General features: G+C 43.7%; 1 protein-coding gene across 10 annotated transcripts in view; it reads right to left on the bottom strand.

Moving 5' to 3' along the window:
* vps13c (vacuolar protein sorting 13 homolog C) overlaps nt 1-17,772 on the bottom strand; it is a 53,123-nt gene extending 35,351 nt beyond the window's left edge. For 3 of the 10 annotated variants that reach the window (XM_076887716.1, XM_076887873.1, XM_076887879.1), the window contains exons 1-36: nt 17,543-17,772; nt 16,138-16,181; nt 15,701-15,743; nt 15,101-15,196; nt 14,739-14,771; nt 13,633-13,734; nt 13,060-13,122; nt 12,511-12,585; nt 11,033-11,142; nt 10,898-10,957; nt 10,757-10,816; nt 10,505-10,585; nt 10,066-10,123; nt 9,798-9,925; nt 9,616-9,722; nt 9,350-9,524; nt 8,920-8,982; nt 8,698-8,836; nt 8,519-8,619; nt 8,005-8,147; nt 7,682-7,874; nt 7,359-7,473; nt 6,775-6,911; nt 6,271-6,403; nt 5,944-6,061; nt 5,717-5,849; nt 5,380-5,452; nt 5,162-5,262; nt 4,891-5,044; nt 4,689-4,765; nt 3,941-4,000; nt 3,522-3,672; nt 3,328-3,444; nt 3,130-3,233; nt 2,160-2,327; nt 554-589 (exon numbers count right to left, since the gene is read on the bottom strand). In XM_076887716.1, the coding sequence (XP_076743831.1) occupies nt 554-589; nt 2,160-2,327; nt 3,130-3,233; nt 3,328-3,444; nt 3,522-3,672; nt 3,941-4,000; nt 4,689-4,765; nt 4,891-5,044; nt 5,162-5,262; nt 5,380-5,452; nt 5,717-5,849; nt 5,944-6,061; nt 6,271-6,403; nt 6,775-6,911; nt 7,359-7,473; nt 7,682-7,874; nt 8,005-8,147; nt 8,519-8,619; nt 8,698-8,836; nt 8,920-8,982; nt 9,350-9,524; nt 9,616-9,722; nt 9,798-9,925; nt 10,066-10,123; nt 10,505-10,585; nt 10,757-10,816; nt 10,898-10,957; nt 11,033-11,142; nt 12,511-12,585; nt 13,060-13,122; nt 13,633-13,734; nt 14,739-14,771; nt 15,101-15,196; nt 15,701-15,743; nt 16,138-16,181; nt 17,543-17,642 (3,651 nt within the window). In that variant the 5' untranslated portion in view covers nt 17,643-17,772. The remainder of the gene's footprint in view (nt 1-553; nt 590-2,159; nt 2,328-3,129; nt 3,234-3,327; nt 3,445-3,521; nt 3,673-3,940; nt 4,001-4,688; nt 4,766-4,890; nt 5,045-5,161; nt 5,263-5,379; nt 5,453-5,716; nt 5,850-5,943; nt 6,062-6,270; nt 6,404-6,774; nt 6,912-7,358; nt 7,474-7,681; nt 7,875-8,004; nt 8,148-8,518; nt 8,620-8,697; nt 8,837-8,919; nt 8,983-9,349; nt 9,525-9,615; nt 9,723-9,797; nt 9,926-10,065; nt 10,124-10,504; nt 10,586-10,756; nt 10,817-10,897; nt 10,958-11,032; nt 11,143-12,510; nt 12,586-13,059; nt 13,123-13,632; nt 13,735-14,738; nt 14,772-15,100; nt 15,197-15,700; nt 15,744-16,137; nt 16,182-17,542) is intronic. The other 7 variants (XM_076887742.1, XM_076887762.1, XM_076887796.1 and 4 more) reach the window with 7 other exon arrangements.
* Nucleotides 17,773-19,160: the final 1,388 nt, after the last annotated feature.

The following is a 19,160-nucleotide window of genomic DNA, read 5'->3' as shown; positions in this document are numbered from 1 at the left end:
CCAACAGCTATTTTGCAACATTGGGTTGAGCTCAGGCTTTGTAAAAAGACTGAAATGTGTTTCCTGCTTCTTAAACATATGAATAGTTTTCCTTATTTACTTCTTTTGATATTTTAATTTATAAAAATAAACTGGTTCCAAATAGATGATGCATTATAGTCCGTTAATCATCATTCTGTTGATGAGTTGAGGACAATGTGTCATGGGAGGTCAGACGTATTCATATTTTCTAAAGTTATGAAATGAGAAATAAATACAGATGTGATGAGAAGCTGATCAAAGAAAGCATGAGCAGAGAGTATATTTAAAGTTGTCTTTTTGTCACTTCCCTTCTCCCTCAAAGTTAAACTTTGTCATATCGCGCCATTCAGATTAACCCGAGTCTACGACCAACGAGTAGAAGGTAGAGACGGGGGTTAATCCGCTCACAGAGACAGGGTCCCTCTGGGACGTTAAACCTGATGATATTTAAGCTGGTGGTGCAGCAGTGTTGTCGAGTGAAGCTAAAGCAGAAGGTTTTGTGCAGTTCAGAGGTGCATGCTGGATGCTGTACCTCGTCACCAGATGTATACTGAAAGCTAAAAGAAGCCTGCAAGAACAAAACACATCAACAAGACAAGAAAGATGAGAGACAAAGAACTGCAGAGAAAGGTCATGCAACAGGGAACAAGACATCTCTGATTTGACTCTACAGCTACAAACACATCAGAGAAGTTCAGAGTTTAAACTAAAGCTGATTCCCGACGACTGTCCTGCAGACATTACAGTGACAGCTGCATCCAAAAGCAACTGAACATATAGAGTACAATACAGTTTCATTTCACAGTGACATGGAGCCAATTTCTGTCCATCCCTACTCACACTCACTCATTTCACAGAGGTCAACCACACGGAATGAAATTTGAAATTAACTTATCAAAAGGTTGGAATGGGTTTATAAACCACCATTAAGGAGCAGCAGCGGTTGTGTTCTGGTACGGAGGAGACTTCAAACACTTACAGAGGGACGTTTAACGGAATAATCTCACAATAAATAAAATCAATTGCATGTATATGAAAAAACTCATTGCTAATTATCTCCTGTTCTTCAGAATGAAAAGGCAAAGCAGAGAATTTTGGAAATTCTGCAAAGAGCTTGAATAGGAAACAGAAGGTTTTTTTTTTCTAGCAAGTGAAGCACATAATCCTGATACAGCCGTCTGATAGTGGCATAAACTCTCATGAATGTCTCAGTTCCTGGTAGAATTCAACAAAGGAAAAGTAATCGAGTTTAAAAGAGGCAAAAAAGTACTTTAAGCACTTTAAGTATAAGTACTTAATTGATATCCTAGAGGGCAACTCCAGGCCTCGAGGGCCGGTGTCCTGCAGGTTTTAGATCTCACCCTGGGTCAACACACCTGAATCACAGGATTAGTTCGTTACCAGGCCTCTGGAGAACTTCAAGACATGTTGAGGAGGTCATTTAGCCATTTGAATCAGCTGTGATGGATCAAGGACACATCTAAAACCTGCAGGATACCGGCCACGCTGATCACAGAGTGGCTGAGTGTAGAAGGGCGGAGCCGATTAGATTTGGGCCACAGTGTGTCACAGATAATATAACATAGGTTGATTAGGAAGCATGTCAGACTGTTCACGGTATCCTGCTATGTGCTGCAGACGTCACCTGAAACTGCAGATGTGTGAGCGTGGACTGCTGGATCATAGAGGACATTGGCCACACACAGACAAGGCAAAGACTAGTTCTGTAGTTAGTGACTGTGTTAAGTTGAAGAGCACAGAAACAAAAGCAACACACTCACAACAAATGAAGGAAATTAATACTTCGATATAGGAATCTGAGAAGCCAAATGAAAGAAAGAGCCCACATCACATTTAAACACCGAAATGTGTGTTTAAAAATGAAATGTGTTCAAGACTAGAAGTGTGTGTGTGTGTGTGTGTGTGTGTGTGTGTGTGTGTGTGTCCATCACATGTGTTTGTGTATTTATACATTAACCTATAAGCACCATCACAATCAGGAGGGCAACCGTAACCAGGAGCCCAACGGCCTCCACACAGAGACAACAGTCATCTGGCCTTTTAGGGGTCGCCTGTGTGGAGGTCAGGGCTGAGTGTGAATGTGCATTTAATGTGTAGAGAAATATGACGCTCCTTACCAGCAGAGACATGAGGAACTTGTGCAGGTAGACGATATGGATGCAGCCCAGGCGCAGGGTGACCTTCCCGTCCACCTTCGACATGTCGCCGTAGCCGTCGCCCTCGGTTGCCCCGGGAAACAGAGAGAGTTTGAAGCTGAACACTTCCTCACCCACGATGGACACTGCCTGCAGGGTGAAGAAAAGACCACAGTGGCACTTTCCATGACTCGAGACAGAGTACAGAACTTATCCTAGTACTAAAAGATCCCAGCTGACTTTTTACAGAAAAACAAAGACACTTAAGTGCACACAAACTTCTAAAGTAGCTTCTTTGTCTGGACTCAAGGCAGAAAGCAGATCTGATCATATATTGTGGCACGTGTACTGTTAGCATGACAGATGCTCAGGCTTCAGACTGCTTGAAAACCTCTGCTTTAGACAGCTAATATTCACTCCTGGGTCTGTACGACATCAGTGAGAATGGATCTCTCTGTTATGGTTGTCTCAGGGAACCAGCTGTGGCTGACAGAACAGCAGCCGGATCCACATGCTGATGCTGTTAAAGCCTTCCTGCTTATGAGAGGCAGAAAGCTGGCCTTAAAGGAAGGGCAGTTAAGCAGCTTGTTATAGGCTCATAAAAGGATACAGGATTTTAAAGTGCGAGTAATAAAAAACAACCTTAGTGGATTTCAAGAATGAAAATATAGAGCTGGAAATGAGTAATCCACTTGAAATCAATGTTAAACATCCTACTTAATGATCTGAGAAGTCTGTCTTTCTACCGCCTTTAGAATAGAATACAATAGAATGCCTTTTATTGTCACTATACACATGTACAATGAGATACAGAGCATCTCCTACTCAGAGCAGACCTGTGGGAAAGCAAGGTGCACAGTTTTACAGCGCTACATAAATAGTATACAAAAATATCACATGTACAAATACACTGTGGAAACAAAGTATTCCAGCAAGTTTTCCTGCTGCGAACCTTTCTGTGGATGGTATTGGGGTTGACGTCTGTGACCACGATGTCTCGCAGCCGTGCGAACACCTCCGTCTCCTTCGGCTGCACCAACACAGACGCGTCGATTCCTGCAGAGAGGTCACATGACCACAATTTATGCTTGATCGTGTGCCGTCAGCGTGCCCGTGCTTTTATCTCTCACTTCAGCTCAAGTGTTCGCACCTTGGACTCTGATGTCAGCGATGCTACGGCGGTCATCACACACCTCCACATGGAAACAACCCAACATGGCGACCAACTTGAAATTGAATATTCCTGCATCCTTAGCTCCTTTAGATACTGCAGAGAACGAGAATCATATCCTGTCACATGAAGATCATTCAAGACACACCTGTAACCAGATGGTTAAGCCTCACCTGTCCGGCTCTTTCCAGTCTTCTCCACCTGCTTTTTGACATCTTTGTCTTTGTCTCCGCTGAACTGTGATGGCATGGCGTTGTTCAGGTAATTGATGGTTGAGAGTAGCGCTTTAGTGTGAAGGAGGAAGTCCAGAGAGGAAAACTCCACCTGAAACAGCAGTAGAGAGACACCTGAGAGGAAGCATGGCATCATGAACCGACTGACTGCGAGCCACTATTTGTTTCAGAGATAAAACATCCAGACCCACACTTTTTAAAGCGCTTCTTGGACAGGAAATAATCCCTGAATGACCAACAAATGTCGAGTCACATGTTTGTGTTGTTTGTATTAAGAACAAAAAAAAAAAAAAAGTCATAAACTGAATGACTAAATGCTGATTTTAACAGTGGAATAAAAGAACCGCTCGCCCACTCACCTTCAGCGTCTGCTCAGTGTTTTCAAACAGTGTCTGGAAGTTGGGACCGGCGGGGTCGGCCTGCGGCAGCACAGAGACACAAAAACACGTTCAGCGGGTTCATGTTTCTGTTTGCTGGATAAAAGGCCGATTCTGACTATGTTACCGGACTGATAGCGCCAGGCAAAACGATCTGAACTGTGGTGTTCTGAGCCATTTTTGGCCACATCAACACAATCTTCAGTCACACCACGACCCCACTTACTACATGATTGTGACCTGTCCCAAATCTGTGTCTATTATGTGTAAACAGACCTCTCTGCATTCAGTCATACTTGTTATTAATCTCTGTCTCTCTTCCACAGCATGTCTTTATCCTGTCTCCCTTCTCTCTCTCCAACCAATCACAGCAGATGGCCCCGCCCCTCCCTGAGTCTGGTTCTGCCGGAGGTTTCTTCCTGTTAAAAGGGAGTTTTTCCTTCCCACTGTCGCCAAAGTGCTTGCTCATAGGGGGTTCAATTCAATTCAATTTTATTTATATAGCGCCAAATCACAACAGTCGGCTCAAGGTGCTTTATATTATACAGTAGATCCTACAATAATACATACAGAGAAAAAACCCAACAATGAAATGAGCCCCTATGGCAGTGTAAGTGTGTCCATGTCCTAAAATGAGTGAAATATCTGAGGAGCAGGATCACCAGCAGTGAGATCCAGTACTACATGTAGACCAAACAGGTGAGTCTGCTGGTGGTGTGTTTAATCTTACCTTGATGAACTCCACCTTCAGCAGGTTGGTGCCCTGCTCCGAGGAGCTGATCAGGTGGAGAGGCTGTTTTGTACCACCTGAAACAACAAAAACACATTTAAAAAAAAGAACAAAAATATCACGACTACAAATGGAGACTATGAACAGGTACACAACACAAAAGAATTCGTTTAAATTATGATGTTAATAGCATCTGTGCTACCTGGCAGGTCGCAGTAGTCGAGCATGACTCGTTGCAGATACGAGGTGACGCTCAGGTCGAAGCTTCGTTTCTTCCCTTCGGCTCCCAGGTGACAGATACTGAAGGACAGGAAAGTCTTTTCCTGTTCCACCTGCCGGGTCAGCTCCACCAGCACCTGAACACATCGCACGCTGCTCGGTCACACGTTCTCATTTAACACTAGGACACCGCACCCCACCCCCTCCTCATGGGTCGCATGATGACCTGACACGAGAGCCAAACATTCACACACCTCTTTGACTTCAAACTTGAAGTGAACATCAGTGAGATCCTCCACAGTCGAGCGCTGATGATCCTCATCTGTTGATTTCTCACTGGTGTCTTCATCCGAATCTGAACACAAATTACGCACGACAGCATCAGTCACAGCCCACAGCGTCGTACAGCGTAGCTTTAAAGCTTTTAATTTGTTAAAAAACAATAGTCAGTCGAAATGCACCAAGCACTTACCCGTTTCCATGGTGTCGAGGAGGGTGGGGGGAAGGTCAAGTGCTCGCGGTCTCACCTCCACCAACGGCAAGACCTACAACAAGAATCGCCCAAACACGGTCAGCTAAACATCGAAGTGCAGGTAACTCTCACTCCCCAAAGTTCTCTCTGCAATCCCTCTAACATCCCTCAGTCCTCACCCTTGACCTCCCCATCACTCCCCAAACTTTCACCTGTCTCTACCACCCCCCAAATGTTTTTGCTCTGAAGTTTCCATCATCACTCACTCCTCCAATCCCAATATATCCTTTCTATATTAGTGCTTAGCTGCAAGACGAACGGTCTGTACCAAACGTACCTTCAGTGTTGGGGTGGATGGCGAGGAGTCCACGTTGGGTAGAGGGATGCCGTCGACCAGCTCGAGGACACTGTGGATCTTCTGGTCTGAGATCTTAACGTGTAGCAAAGGCAGCTCGCCCGATACCTTAAACCTGAAACGCCAGAAACGATTTGGATAAGGTGCACAGGTGAGTGCAGACGAGTCAGCAGAGAATTTGAACGCCTGTTCACCGGTGGGAATCATACCTGGGCATCCTGGCATCCTTTTCCACCATGCACTTGGCCAAACTGAGAGTGAGATCCATCGGCTGGAGGATGTGTTGGAATGAAGAACCCTGCTGCCGTGCTACCTTCCAAGCCTCACCTGGAATCAGGTTACGACAAATTAACTAAAAATGATAACAGATGTAATCTGAGGAAACACAGTTCACCTACTGGCCACTTTGTTAGGTACACCTGTTCTACTGCTCGTTAACATAAATATGGTGAATGAGCTGGTGCTTATATGCCTTATATGTATTCAATACTTGCACTTTTGTGTATGTGTAGCTCTGTTGTTGTGCACTGATGTACCTGACTTGCTGTAAAGCACTTGAACTCGGCTCAGCGTCACGCTGTATCTGTCATAGGCTCGATCCATGATTTCCTCCAGAGACGAGAAGGAGGAAGTGGACGACCGGATGCCGCTTTGCTCAACACTGTTTAACTACAGACCAACAAATACACACTGGTGTTAAGTGACAGGCTGTAGTGCAGGCCTGTAAACACTCACGCTGTTGTCTTATCTGTTGCACTACGAGCTGTAAGGTCAAACCACAAAACATTTATGAGGCCAGTTCTATAAAAAGGCAAAACCCAGGCACACCAGGAATTTAGGAAAACAACTGTAAAATATCCAGAACTTAAACTGTACTGTAACGGAAATTTTTACGAGACACAGCTGACTTTCTTAAGGTCAGTATGTGTATTTATTATTTTTATAGTTAGAGAATATTAAAGAAACTGGTTATCATCATGAAAATATTATAAAAAAGGTATTTTCATCTTAAAAGCAGGGGTAAAACTAAAAGGACTGACCTGAAAGCAGCCAAAGTCCACGATAATGAGGTCCGCCGTGCTGCTGTAGAAGCCCGACTTTGGCAACAGCAGATAGGACGGTTTCAACTCGATCCTCAGGTCCAGGACCTTTCTAGTCTCAATCATGTGAGACAAACCTGCAGAGACATGAATCCCTTAAAGTCCTAAGACCCGAACTCTTCCACGGCATGCATTTTTAATTTCTCTTTGATATTTGGGCTGATTGGGACCCGATGAATGTAAAAACAAAGAATTACTAGGTTGGGTTTTTTTCCTGATTTATGTTTCTAAGAAAAATAAGAGCCACATATGAGGATATTCGTTTAGAATTTCGATAGAACAGTAGCAGCATAACATCCTCGTAAGTGGATATCAGGCCCTTGTAGAGCAAAATTGAGTATTTTGGTCTAAATAACCCAAAATGTGATGTCCACATATGTGGACGCCAGGTCCTAGGAGGTTAAAGTCCTGGTATGGACCCAACAGTCCTGATCATCATAGGACTACATAACCTGTTCAGCCGTGAGGACAATGGACCCCTGCTCCACCGTAACTGCTGGTTTGAACAGAAAATAGTTACTGACCTGTGGCAGTTTTCTCTTTGATCTCCTCCAGTTTGGAGAGTGTGGCCGTGGTCAGGACCTCCAGACCCACACCTTTCTCTGTCTTAAAGAAGTCGACGATACTGTTGACTGTCAGCTGAAGGATGAAAACACAGAGAGAGACAGGAATCATAAGAAACAACCATTTTTGACTTCCCAGAGACACTTAAATGGGTTAAAGAAGAAGAAGAAGACACAGACACCAGTAAGACTAACAGAAACTAAATGAACGCAACATACGAAAGACAAGCAGCTTTCATTTACTGTGAAAGGTGGTTTATGGCAAACGTGATCAGAACGATTACCGCATCATAGATGATCTCCACAGGCTGAGACTCGACTCTGAGCAGCTGGTCACCAGTGCTTTCCTCGGGGTTCAACTCGAACAAAACGCTGAGCAGAGACGAGGACGAGTCGCCCATTGAGGCGATGAGTGAGGGCGTCGCCCCCTGCTGCTGCAAACCAGTAACATACCAGTGCTGCAAGGTCGTCTCCACCCTGCAGCAGAGCAGGGTCAATACAAATACCAGTCAGACTGACATGGATATGTGGACCTTCCACCAAAAGTAGCACTAGAATATTTCAGCAGGTTGATTTATTTCATGTGTGTAAAATAAAAACCCCTGACCTGATGGCCTGAGCTCCGGGCCTCTGAGAGATTTTCGTCTTGAGGTCGATCATCTGGACCTTGAGGATCTCTGGTACATTGGGTTCCTCTCTGACCGTGACCGAAGTCCTCAGTAGCTGGAAATTGACGATCACAGCTACATACTGAAACAGACAAGTTCACGCCAGCTCAGTGTTACCAAAAAGTCCAGGTCCTGCTTCAAGTAGAGTCGGGTATTTTCAAATCTGCGCTTCATTTGACATTTGTGGGCGTGTAAATGATGAAAAACAAAATGTCTATAATTAGTCAGCCGCTGAGTGAGGACGCTGCAGCATGATTGTAGAAGCATGAAATGCTTCTTTGCATAGACACCTCACACGGTTAATCCGAGTGTCAGATTTTTACAACCGGATAATTAAAACTGAGTGTTTACTTGGATATAGTTTGCTCTGATGAGGGTGCTAAAGGCAACAATGGGAAACTTGAACTTATCATCTACAAAGCCCACGAGCATGCAGATAGCAGGTGTGTTTACCTTTCTGGGTAAAGCCAGATTGTGAGAGCTGCCACTGTACCCGATGGCTGTGTACAGCTTTTCCTTCTCCTCTGCGGTCATGATTTGGTCGAGTCCTGAACCTGAACAACGGCAGGAACGCTTTCAGCCGCCAGTTTGGACAGAGCGAGGTTTTTAAGGGGAATCTGAATATCACTTACTCTCCGGCTCTTTGCTCTCCTCTGGCGCCTGCTCCTCCTTTTTAGCCTTCCTCCCAAATAAGCTGCTGAAGAAACCTCCTCCCTGCTTTTGTCCTGCCGCCGCCTTCTTTGCTGCCACCTTCTGTCCTGATCTGATCACCTGCAGGGGGGGGGGGAAGACGAGCATATGGCGTATAGCTAGCCTGAACTCTCCTCTGGTCTAATTTCAGTCACTGTGTTTACCTCCATGTGCGCCTGTTGTCGGCCCAGAGTGATGTTGAAAACATCCAGAACTTTCTCGAGATCCTGGAGGAGCAAACAGCAGGGAAACAGCAGCAGCAAAGTTCAGCTTCTTTATGAGCTCTTATTGGCAGCCAAAATCCTCATAATTAGGATTCATTAGTTACATTCAGTAACTAAGGCAAAAAAGCAGAAATCAAACACATGACTGGAATTTTCGTTCATTTTAAAGTGATCTTAAGTTACTTCATCTTCGTCATCTTCAGCAGAGTGGTGGAAGATTACAGAGTGCTTTGTGTAATTGGTGGAGATAAAATTCCCACTTGATACTGTTAGCTCTGACTCACCACCACAGCTACATGTGAGCGACTGTGGTTTCTGTTGGGTGTGCGCTCTGTTTAAGCTTGGCGCTGCTGTACAGAGACACCTTTACCTGGACTTGTTGCTCAGTTTCCTGGCTCACTTTGCCCTGGCTCAGCAGTTTGGTCTTGTAGGCGTTCTTGTAAGCCTTCAGGTTCTCCCGATGACGTTTAATGTTAGACCAGGACCACGTGTGTGAAAGAGGGTGGATGTGGACCTCTGTCACGCTGTTGACGCCGTACTTCCACCTGAGAGAGGCAGAGGAAGCAAATATTTGTGAGTTTCTGAGTCGATTTTGTTCCCTGATCATCTCCGAATTGTAAACTTTACAAAACAGACCAGAGTTTGACGTTTCCTTTCACTGGGACGTCCGGCCTGAACTTCCTGTAGGGGGCGTTCTTCACCATGCAGTCGATGGACTCCAGCAGCTCCACCATGGTGAGGTACTGTACAGGAATCCGAGGGGAATGTTTAGAGAACAGTCTCACCTGTCTTTGCCTCCCATCTTGGTCTCATATTACCTGTGGTTTGGTCATCTCGATGGCAATGCTCTGGACCTCCAGCTGAAGATCTGCCTTCGGACTCTTCAGCTCCAGCTCAGCGCTCGGGTTGATGCATATTTTAGCCGAAGCGAAGATTGGTTTGAAAACTTCAGGGAGAAAAATATTTATGGGTGAAATTTGTGTGGATTTCACTGAGTGTAAGACGGTAAATACAGAAATGCAACAGAACAGGGAGGCTGAACTATGTGAATGCTGTTCCTCCTTTTAAAAGAAGTGTTGAACTCACTGTACTGATAGTGAGGAAGCTCCTGGTCCTTAGTGCAAATCCCAGATTTTAGCTGGCCCTGCACGAGAGGAGGAGACAGACGATGAGCGTGAATGTTTCCTCTGACAACAGAATTAGGGTCACTCGGCTGACAGGTACGTACATTTGTGGCTCTCATCTTGCAAACTGTTGAAATTAATGCAACTTACAGTGTCTCCCTTTATGGTTGGTTACAGCCAACATAGGGATCACTGGATGACTCCATGAAATGATGACGATTACCTCATTATTTGCTCAAATTAAATTAAAGGTTTAGGACTAAGCAACAGCTTTATAGCTGTAGTTAACATTTACATGCCTTTTCACTTATCATTAGTTTTATTTTTACTTTTTATTCTTGTTATATTTTTATTGTTAATTAAGAATCAGCTCAAATCAGGTGACTCTGTTCCCAACTCACCACGATGTCCTCCCACGATCCTTTGTAAAAGATCGGACTGTTGACGTTCCAGTAGGCGCAGAGAGACTTCAGACTCCCGAGCTGCGGTAAACATGTAAACAGCAGCAATCAAAATCATGGATCGATCCACATCACATGACCGATGAGCTATTCTGCATCCTTCACACAGGTGACGTGCAATTTAAGCTTTAAGCTTACAAACACCAGATAACAAGGAACACAGAATTAGAGGGCAAGCAGAGCATCTGTCACCTTATAGATGATCTTTGCTGCCTCGTTCAGGATGCACTCTTTCCAGGTCGCATCAGTGGTCTAAAAAAACCCAAAGAAAACACAGCAATGTACCAACAGCAACTGCACAGGTAGCTGGAAGTGTGTATGCGTATATGTTACCTTAAGGCTGAGCTCTGACAGCGTCACTCCCATAGACAGGGGGCGCTGTGGATCCGACAGCTAAAACAAAACAGAGCAGACATGAGCTGACTCACCTTAACGAGTATCCGGATTTGAACCTGGATCAGTACTTACATCATCTTCGTAGCGCAAGTGGATGCTGCTGATGTTCACCTGCAGGTTTTTAATCACCTGAGTGGCCATTTTCTCCGCAAACGTGTCCTTCTTTTCTTCCTTGGGTTTGTCTGAAACAATAAACAGTATAAAGCAAGTCTTACTTACTTGGATTCATACCATTTTTACTTCACGCTGGATACAGATGGTTTGTTTCTGTTCATTCATAAAAAGATTCTGAGCTTTAAAAGGCAGGTCCAAGAAACCAATATGTAACAGAGATCCTGAAATATCAAATCAGCTTGAACTGATGCTACCTGTCTTGTGATTTCACACTGACCTCTTCACAGATCAGATTTTCACTACCATATAGAAATGGCCAAAATAATAAACAGTAAAACTGCAATCTTTCTAGAATATTTATAAGTGGTATCAGTCAAAACTATTGTTTCAGTTCGTTTAGTGTAATATTTTGAGGACCAACAGGCTTTGTGTTGATCATAGTGACCAGGTGGGTGGAGGCTGGTGGTACCACCTGGCATATTAAATAACACTGAACACCTTTACCAGAATTTAAATGTGAAAACACACTGCATAACCATCGAAATATCCAAATGGACTAGACTGCAAAGAGACCCTGTCACACAGGCCTAGCGAGCTGTTGGTGACCTCATGGAGCCACTACAAAGATGAGGTTTTTCACTCACTATGTGGCTAGCATTACACATTTTCTCCTAGCAACCAGTGGTTTCCGGGTGGGTCTCTAGGCATGTGTGATTGGGGCCTTACAGGAAAAATGTCTAAACAAAAATAAATAATTTCACTGAACTACTATGAAGAACTGTTTGCAGTACTGAGTTCATTCAGCTTAAAAACAGGACTGTAGTGACTCAGACACACCTGTGAGGTAAGGTAGAGGAGACAGCAGTGCAGTTTAACAGAGCAGCTAGCAAAAGCTCAAAGATCAGAGAGAAAGAAGGAGCAGAGAAGTCACAGGAAGAGTCAAGTATTCACAAATTAGGAATTAGGTCCTCCACAGTGCGCTCTATTCATGTCCAGCTCATCACTTAACAACCTAACAGCCTAAAAAGGGATGCTGCACGGCAGTCTGCCTAACTCCTGTCAGAAGAGAGACTCCCAGTGTGTAAGAGAAGTGGCTTCAGAAACCTTATTTAAACGGGAAGGTAATTCTGTATTGGCACTGTATTATTTAAGATCTTATATGTATATTATTAACCTGACATGAACACTGTCTCTCGTAAGCCCGATACTCTACATGAACCACTTTATAAAAATGCTCCCGGGTCCTTGAATGATAAAAGTCTGCTTCATTAATGGTATAAGTCAAAGGATAATCACTCTCTGTTACAACTTATGAGACCATCTTTCCAGAACAACAGAATCTCCCAGCTGAGTAACATCGTTCTGAATGGTTGATCCAAACAAAAGGACCACGCGCCTGTTTTAAAGCACAAACTCAGTGAAAATGTGAAACTCACCTTCTTTGTGGTCATGTCGTTTCAGCTTCTTCAAGGCTTTTTTGTGCTTTTTGTGTTTTTTACGTCCTTTTGGGACTTTGGCAGCGTTAAAGGAAGAGACGGCAGTTAGTGTGAGAAAAGCCCAAAAGCACACAGACTGCAGGAAGCAGCAGCAGAAGACTCACACATTCAACACTAAAACCAAACTGCTGAACATGTGCGAGCCCGAGAGCACAGATGGGGGGCAGAGATACAAACTAGCACCTCTTACATTTCTTGACATAATCAGAGTGAGCTCTGAGATAATGTGTGTTTATTAACTAAAGGCAAACGGCTAATTAATGGAGCAATATGGCCAAAAAAAACAAACAAAGAATGATTCAAATTCAAATCCCTGAACATCTGAAGCTTTTTTTTTTTTAACTGGACTTTTATTGGACTGAAGAGCTGTGAAATGCAGCCTTACCTTCTGATGCCAGCATGCACCTACACACGTGTGTGACGCCGACCTGTGTGTCTGTGTGCGTTAACTTTTATGTTTCATTGTGTGTGCCGCACTGTGCGCTTTACCCTTGACTGGCTCCTTGTAAACCACGCTCTCCAGACTGAACAGCAGATCTCCGGTTTGAGATGCTGACAGCCAACGCAGCATGAACGGGACAAACAGGATGTTAATACATTCATCCATTCACCTGTGCAGGACATGATTCACACACTGCGGCGGTCTGGTTTGGACACTTCTGACCTGAAACCTCACAGTGGAAACCTAATGGTGAAGCTCTGACACTTAACACACACATCTGGGTAGAATCTGCACATACGGGATGAGAATTATTTGGTAGCTTAAGCTGTTTAGTTTGCAAACCTGCAAAAAAAAAAAAATCTGAGTTCAGTGCTGCAAAATGTTTTTTTAAAAATACCCTGAAAAAATATCTAGGACTAAACTGAGACTCTGGTTTTTTCGCAGAAACACCAAGTGGAGGAACTAAAACTGTGCCTGTTTGTGTGGTGGGAAAAATGTGAACTGGAGGAAGCGAAAGTTAAAACCACAGGAAAATTTAGCAGAGCAAAGATGGCAAATGAAGCAGGAAACAGAAAAATCCACAGGTATCCACAGGTGTCACTGAGGTCAGACTGACTCACCCCTGCGTGCGGCCATCTGCAGCGCATCCTCGATGCGTTGCAGTTCCCTCTGCTTGGCCTCCTGCTGGTAACGCTCCTCCTTCGCTGCATCATACTTTAATGCTGAGAAAAACAACCAAAACAAAGCCAGAGTTAGTTTTAACCTCCACCAGCGTCGACCTGGTGCCTGCTCTGAACTGTCTCCTCCTACTGGATAAAGAGCCAGTTTGTCCGTGCCGTCCCTCACGGGACCTCTCCGTGTAGTTGGAGCTCCCTGTGGAGTTTCACCACAAACAAACTAAAGTTCAGTTTACATTCAGCATGTCAGGAGTTACTGTGTATCTTACAAATGTGTTCAAGGTGTTGTCATCTTTATAAAGCATTTACTGGCATGCTGCTGTGTATCTCGCTTTGTTGCGCAAACATTGTCTTTGCATATCATCTCTGGTTCTGTTTTTCTTGCACACAGAGATACAGACTGACAGCAAAACTGCTCCTTTGGGTTACTTGAAGTCAAAACAGGATCACATGAAAAAACTGTTACAATCAGTCTTTAAGTAAGAGCCGCTTATAGAAAAGAAACAAAACATATTACACTTGTAATATGACTTCTTTCTCTCACCCCAACCAGTTGCAGCAGATGGCCCCGCCCCTCCCTGAGCCTGGTTAAAAGGGAGTTTTTCTTCCTACTGGACACAAACCTTTTCCAGATCCCCATATATCCCTTTGAAACATCCCAGGATTAGTTTTCAGAAATCCCTACATCAAGATTAAGGAAGAACCCCAGACGGGAAACCAGATACCTCTACACAAAACCACCGAGACGGTTAATCAGAGCTGCACGATAAGTTTACTGGAAATTGCTGTTTTTTGTTTTTACCTGAAAGGTTTTTCTACACACCTTAAATCCAAATTCAACACAAAGCTGTAGCAGTTTCACAGTAAAAGCTCTCCACTAATCTAACAGCATAGAGGCTTTTACTTTGAAGGAATTTAAAAACGGATTACAAGTTAAACCGCTGTTATCATACACTTATTTGTTTTTTGACATCGTGCAGCCCTGACAGGAAGCCCAGAGAACGGATCGGACCTAAACCCGAACCTCCACCTCTGAACTGGTAGCTTACCGTTATACGGACTCGTTTTCAGCTGAGATCCAGCTGGAACACACACATAAAAGCTGAGAAAACACTCCTTTATCAAAAGCAACACACTGTTAGTAAACTAGCCACGCCTCCATGATGCCATCTGTTAGAAAAGCCTGAAAAAAAACCCCTCTCTCCTGTGTGTGTGTGTGTGTGTGTGTGTGTGTGTGTGTGTGTGTGTGTGTGTGTGTGTGTATAGGAGTTATCATAAGCTGTATACAACTGATTACCAGCTCAAAAGAAAATGTATCGTCCACCTTCTGAGTTCAACTTCCTGTTTCTTCTTCTACTTCATGTGACACTTGCCTGGAAAGATGCTTATCTGCAAATTCAGCATAACTTACTGGCTCCAGGGACAACCAGAAGGTAAAGACCCTCCAATGTGGCAACCACAGCATCATTGTAGAGGTTCTTCCAGGGGATTTTCAAAGTCAGCTTCCCTGAAACACAAACACAGATTCTTTCTGATTATCAAAAGGAAAATGTTCAACATCCCAACCCTTACAGAAGTCTTCTAGATGCTGGTGATTGGTCCAGCTTTTGGTGTGTTTGTGTTTATGCTGGCTATCTGCACTCGTGCACGTAGGGATATCACTTCCAGCTGATCATCATCAGATTAAACAGGAAGGAGCTGAGTAAGCTTAGATTTTTAATTGCTCTCTTAAACCTTCAGCAGCTTGCTAAACAGGTTTGGTAGCATTAACTAAGAATTTACCACCCTACCATTATGTTTACATATGATCACTTGAGGCTACTGCCAAAAAAAAAAAGAAGCATTGCTGTGTCAAAATGCTAATGTCGAGGTTTTGAGGGTGTGTGTGCGTGTGCGGGGGTAGATACATATTTGGTCTATGGGGATGGCTGACTTGTGATGTGAAGCAATAAAGCACACAAAGAGCTTCAAAAAAGATGGCATGAGGTGAATAACAACCATCAGAACTCACCGATCTGTCCGGCCTTCACTTTGAAGGGAACATCAAACTCACTCTGAAACACAAATGCACACACTATTAGCACCATGGCCTGTGGAAAGGGATGACGAGCCAGGTGTCCAGGCTTAAACTCTGCCATTTTGAGTATTCTCACTCAAAACACACTCCAAACTACTAAAGCATCTCAGAGCAAACAGGAAGTGAGAATTTTGCAGCCTACAGATTATGTGGTTAGCCTGTGTTTACAACACATATGATTTAACAAGCTAGCAATCTTCTGTAACCATGAGGAGGCCACAGTTATCACACCATCACAACACCATGTGACAACCAAGCAGAGTACAAAGGCCAAAAACAGACTCCTTTACATTAAAAGCTCAGGCCACTCTATAAAATCATCACACTAAACCACAGGCTGCACGTGTCAGTGTGTGAGGTTTGGGACTTACCAGAGCATTTTCTTTAACTCGCAGGTTCTCAAGGACAACATTTCCTGTAAGAAATCAGAAGAAGAATCAGAGTCAGCATATCTGATTGTGTGTTTACAAAAAGAATCATATGTTTCACACGTATCCCTTTAAATGCTTCATTTGGCAAAATTAAGGTAAAACTTTAAACTCATTCTGATACAAATACTCGGGTGTATCAGCCTGATTTTGCTACAGCAGTTTTATCGATAAACCTGCCCAGGATCCACCTGGATGTGAAATCCTTCAGGTGATTTTCCATAAGCAGCTAAGCCAGTATTTGATTAGTGGAGAGAAGCTTCCTTCTCATGTGTGCCAGCAGCATGTTTACAGATATGAGGAAACATTAGGAAGCAGGAATGTAGCCAGACAGGCGGCAGCACATTGCCCACATGTTACACTTCTGCCATGTTCACATATTACTGACATGTAATGTCCTGGAGTTTTTACTGAAACTGGTTTGAACATGTACACAAAGGCTAACTAACTTGAGGATGTTTGCTTGTTATATTGCACAAGTAACAGACATTAAAAGGTTAATGAGTCCCAGTTAACTTCCTCATGAAAGACTATTCAATTAAATTTCCAGCCGTGGCTTTGCTGTAACATCATTTTAATATGTTTAAGTGAAAGCATTTAATCAGTCTGTGTAGCAGTGACAAAAATAACCATGCTGATGATAATGGCTTAACCGCAGACGTGCTGCAGTGTGTGTGTGTGTCTGATAAGCTGCAGGTTAACTGAATTAACTGAATGCACCTTCTGTGTGTCACTTTAACTTCAGCGCCACTTCACGCTGACTGATCTGGTATCTGGATGAGGCCCAAACACCAGGACATGTGCAGCGGGCTGAGGGTCCGTCTGCTTGCAGTTACTGGACCCGAATGTGGGCTGCAAAGTTCAGTCCCCCTCCAGCGCCTGACCTCGTTGTAATATCCGGTAATTCAATAACAACGAGTCGCTGTGAAAGCTGGACGTGAAAACACTCACATGTCCGTGTTTATTCTCTCGCTGTGAGTCACTCTTTAGTTCGGCGAACATTTAACAAACTTAAAGCATCCCCAGTCAGCAAAAAATAATATTCAACCACAGCACTCAGTAGCTTCCCCTTCTACCTCGCTGTATATTAAGTGGAGGTGTAGCCCAAACACCAGACGAAGCTTTAACGAAAGTTAAAATTTAACCAGAACACATACTAAATTACAGCTTAAATTGATGCCGATATTATCAATAAACTCTATCGCTTTACAGTATGTGTTCAGACACTTTAATTATACTTGTCAAGTTGTGCAAAAAGACGCAAGCACTAAATTTAGAAATTTTCGAACGGAGTCTGGCTCGGATGCGTGTACAACAGAGACAGTTCCTAGCTAGCTGCAGAACCCACCTCCCCAGATCCCGATCTTGAGCTGAGACTTGTCGAGATTCTCCACGTAGTCTCCGATGAACCTATTGAGCAGGTCGCTGACCAGAGACTCGAAAACCATGACCGAAAGCTCCGGGATGGACCCAAATACAGGGTCACCGTCAGCTTTCCCCTGATTTCCGGATCAGCTGATGACAGATATTCAAGTCTGACAGCTTCCGAGCTCGACTGCTCTGCCTGGTCGATTAGCTCCGTCTGTGTGAGAAACCAGTGCGTGTGTGAGAAGGAGAGCATCGATCAATCAGTCAGGTGAGAGTGAGTCAGAGCTGGAGGGGTGTGTGTGATTTCTCCTCGACCTGGTTTGTGAAAGAAAAGATTCTTTGTGTTTCAAGTCTCCGAGGACGCACTGTGTGTAATATCAGCACTCGGGTCCCCAATTACAGTGACTGTAGTAATGCAATGCTCATAAAAACTTTCTTGAACAAGAATAATATTTTTAAAGCAAGACACCCCAACAGTGTGTTAGCAGCACAGAGCCACTGCTGTCATTGTGCACAGCGCTGCACAGTTGATAAGATCGGTGGAGAGAATATAGTGATACGGATCACTGATTTTCTGACAGCGGTGAACCGAAAGTGTCCAAACCACAAACAATAAAATGAAACTTAAGTGCATCTGCAGAATAAACAGTTAACAGGTTCAGGCTCTGGGACTCAGACTGATGTTTAAAAGAAACTATAAATATCCACCTAATTATGTTACAATAAAAACAATAATATTTTTGATTATTTTTTTTAACTGAATGATTTGCAAATATGTATAGATTTATAGCCCCGAAATAACCAACGCTGTGCCTTGATGATAGAGGGAGATGGATACTGTGAGGTCAAAAGTGAATTGACCTAATCAGACAAAACAGAAAACAGCTCGGCCCTCCTGCCTGCGATGCTAAAGTTGATTTGAATGCTTGGTCTGGAAGCTTATTTCTAAAATGCTTTTGGTGCATAGACTGTATATAAAAGTTGGACGTGATCAAGTTAAAGTGAAATCTCGGGCTGAGCATTTTCACGGTTACCCTGTTGGGATTTTGAAATGGGACACCACATGCCCATAAAATATATGTAGCAACTTGTCCATTAGTGGCATAATGTGCTTCACCTTATTACTTTTTAAACACCATTATTCTAAAGTAAGCATCAGATTACGTTCAGTAAGTGAGCAAAAGTAGCAACTGAGACTATCATTTCATCAAAAAAGTGTTTAGTGAAGTCACAAATCAAGCGTGACTGGATCATATCTTCTTTGCAGTTTGACTTCTTTTTGAAGCCACTCCCTGCTGGCCATTGGAAAGAGTGCAGGCTGAAGCTGAAGCTGTGTCTATCCTTTATATACAGTCTATGATGTGGCTGGATTTAGGCTGCACCACAGCAAGCAATTTGCTCTCCACACATCAGTTTGTTGCTGACAGTTGGACACTAGCAGACATCCATGGCTCTGGTTGCCTAGGTAACCCTTTAGCGTATTTACCACCAGGTCATATATCTATCAAGGTATGCTGCATAGTCTTTTACTGGTAGTCTTTTCAATTGAAGCATTAAAATGTTATCTTTGGAACCGCGCACTTTGAGCTGTCTGCAGT

This window comes from Maylandia zebra, linkage group LG1 (assembly GCF_041146795.1).
Source record: "Maylandia zebra isolate NMK-2024a linkage group LG1, Mzebra_GT3a, whole genome shotgun sequence".
Taxonomy (NCBI): domain Eukaryota; kingdom Metazoa; phylum Chordata; class Actinopteri; order Cichliformes; family Cichlidae; genus Maylandia; species Maylandia zebra.
Note: the sequence above shows the minus strand (reverse complement) of the source record. Positions and strands in the feature narration are given on the sequence as shown.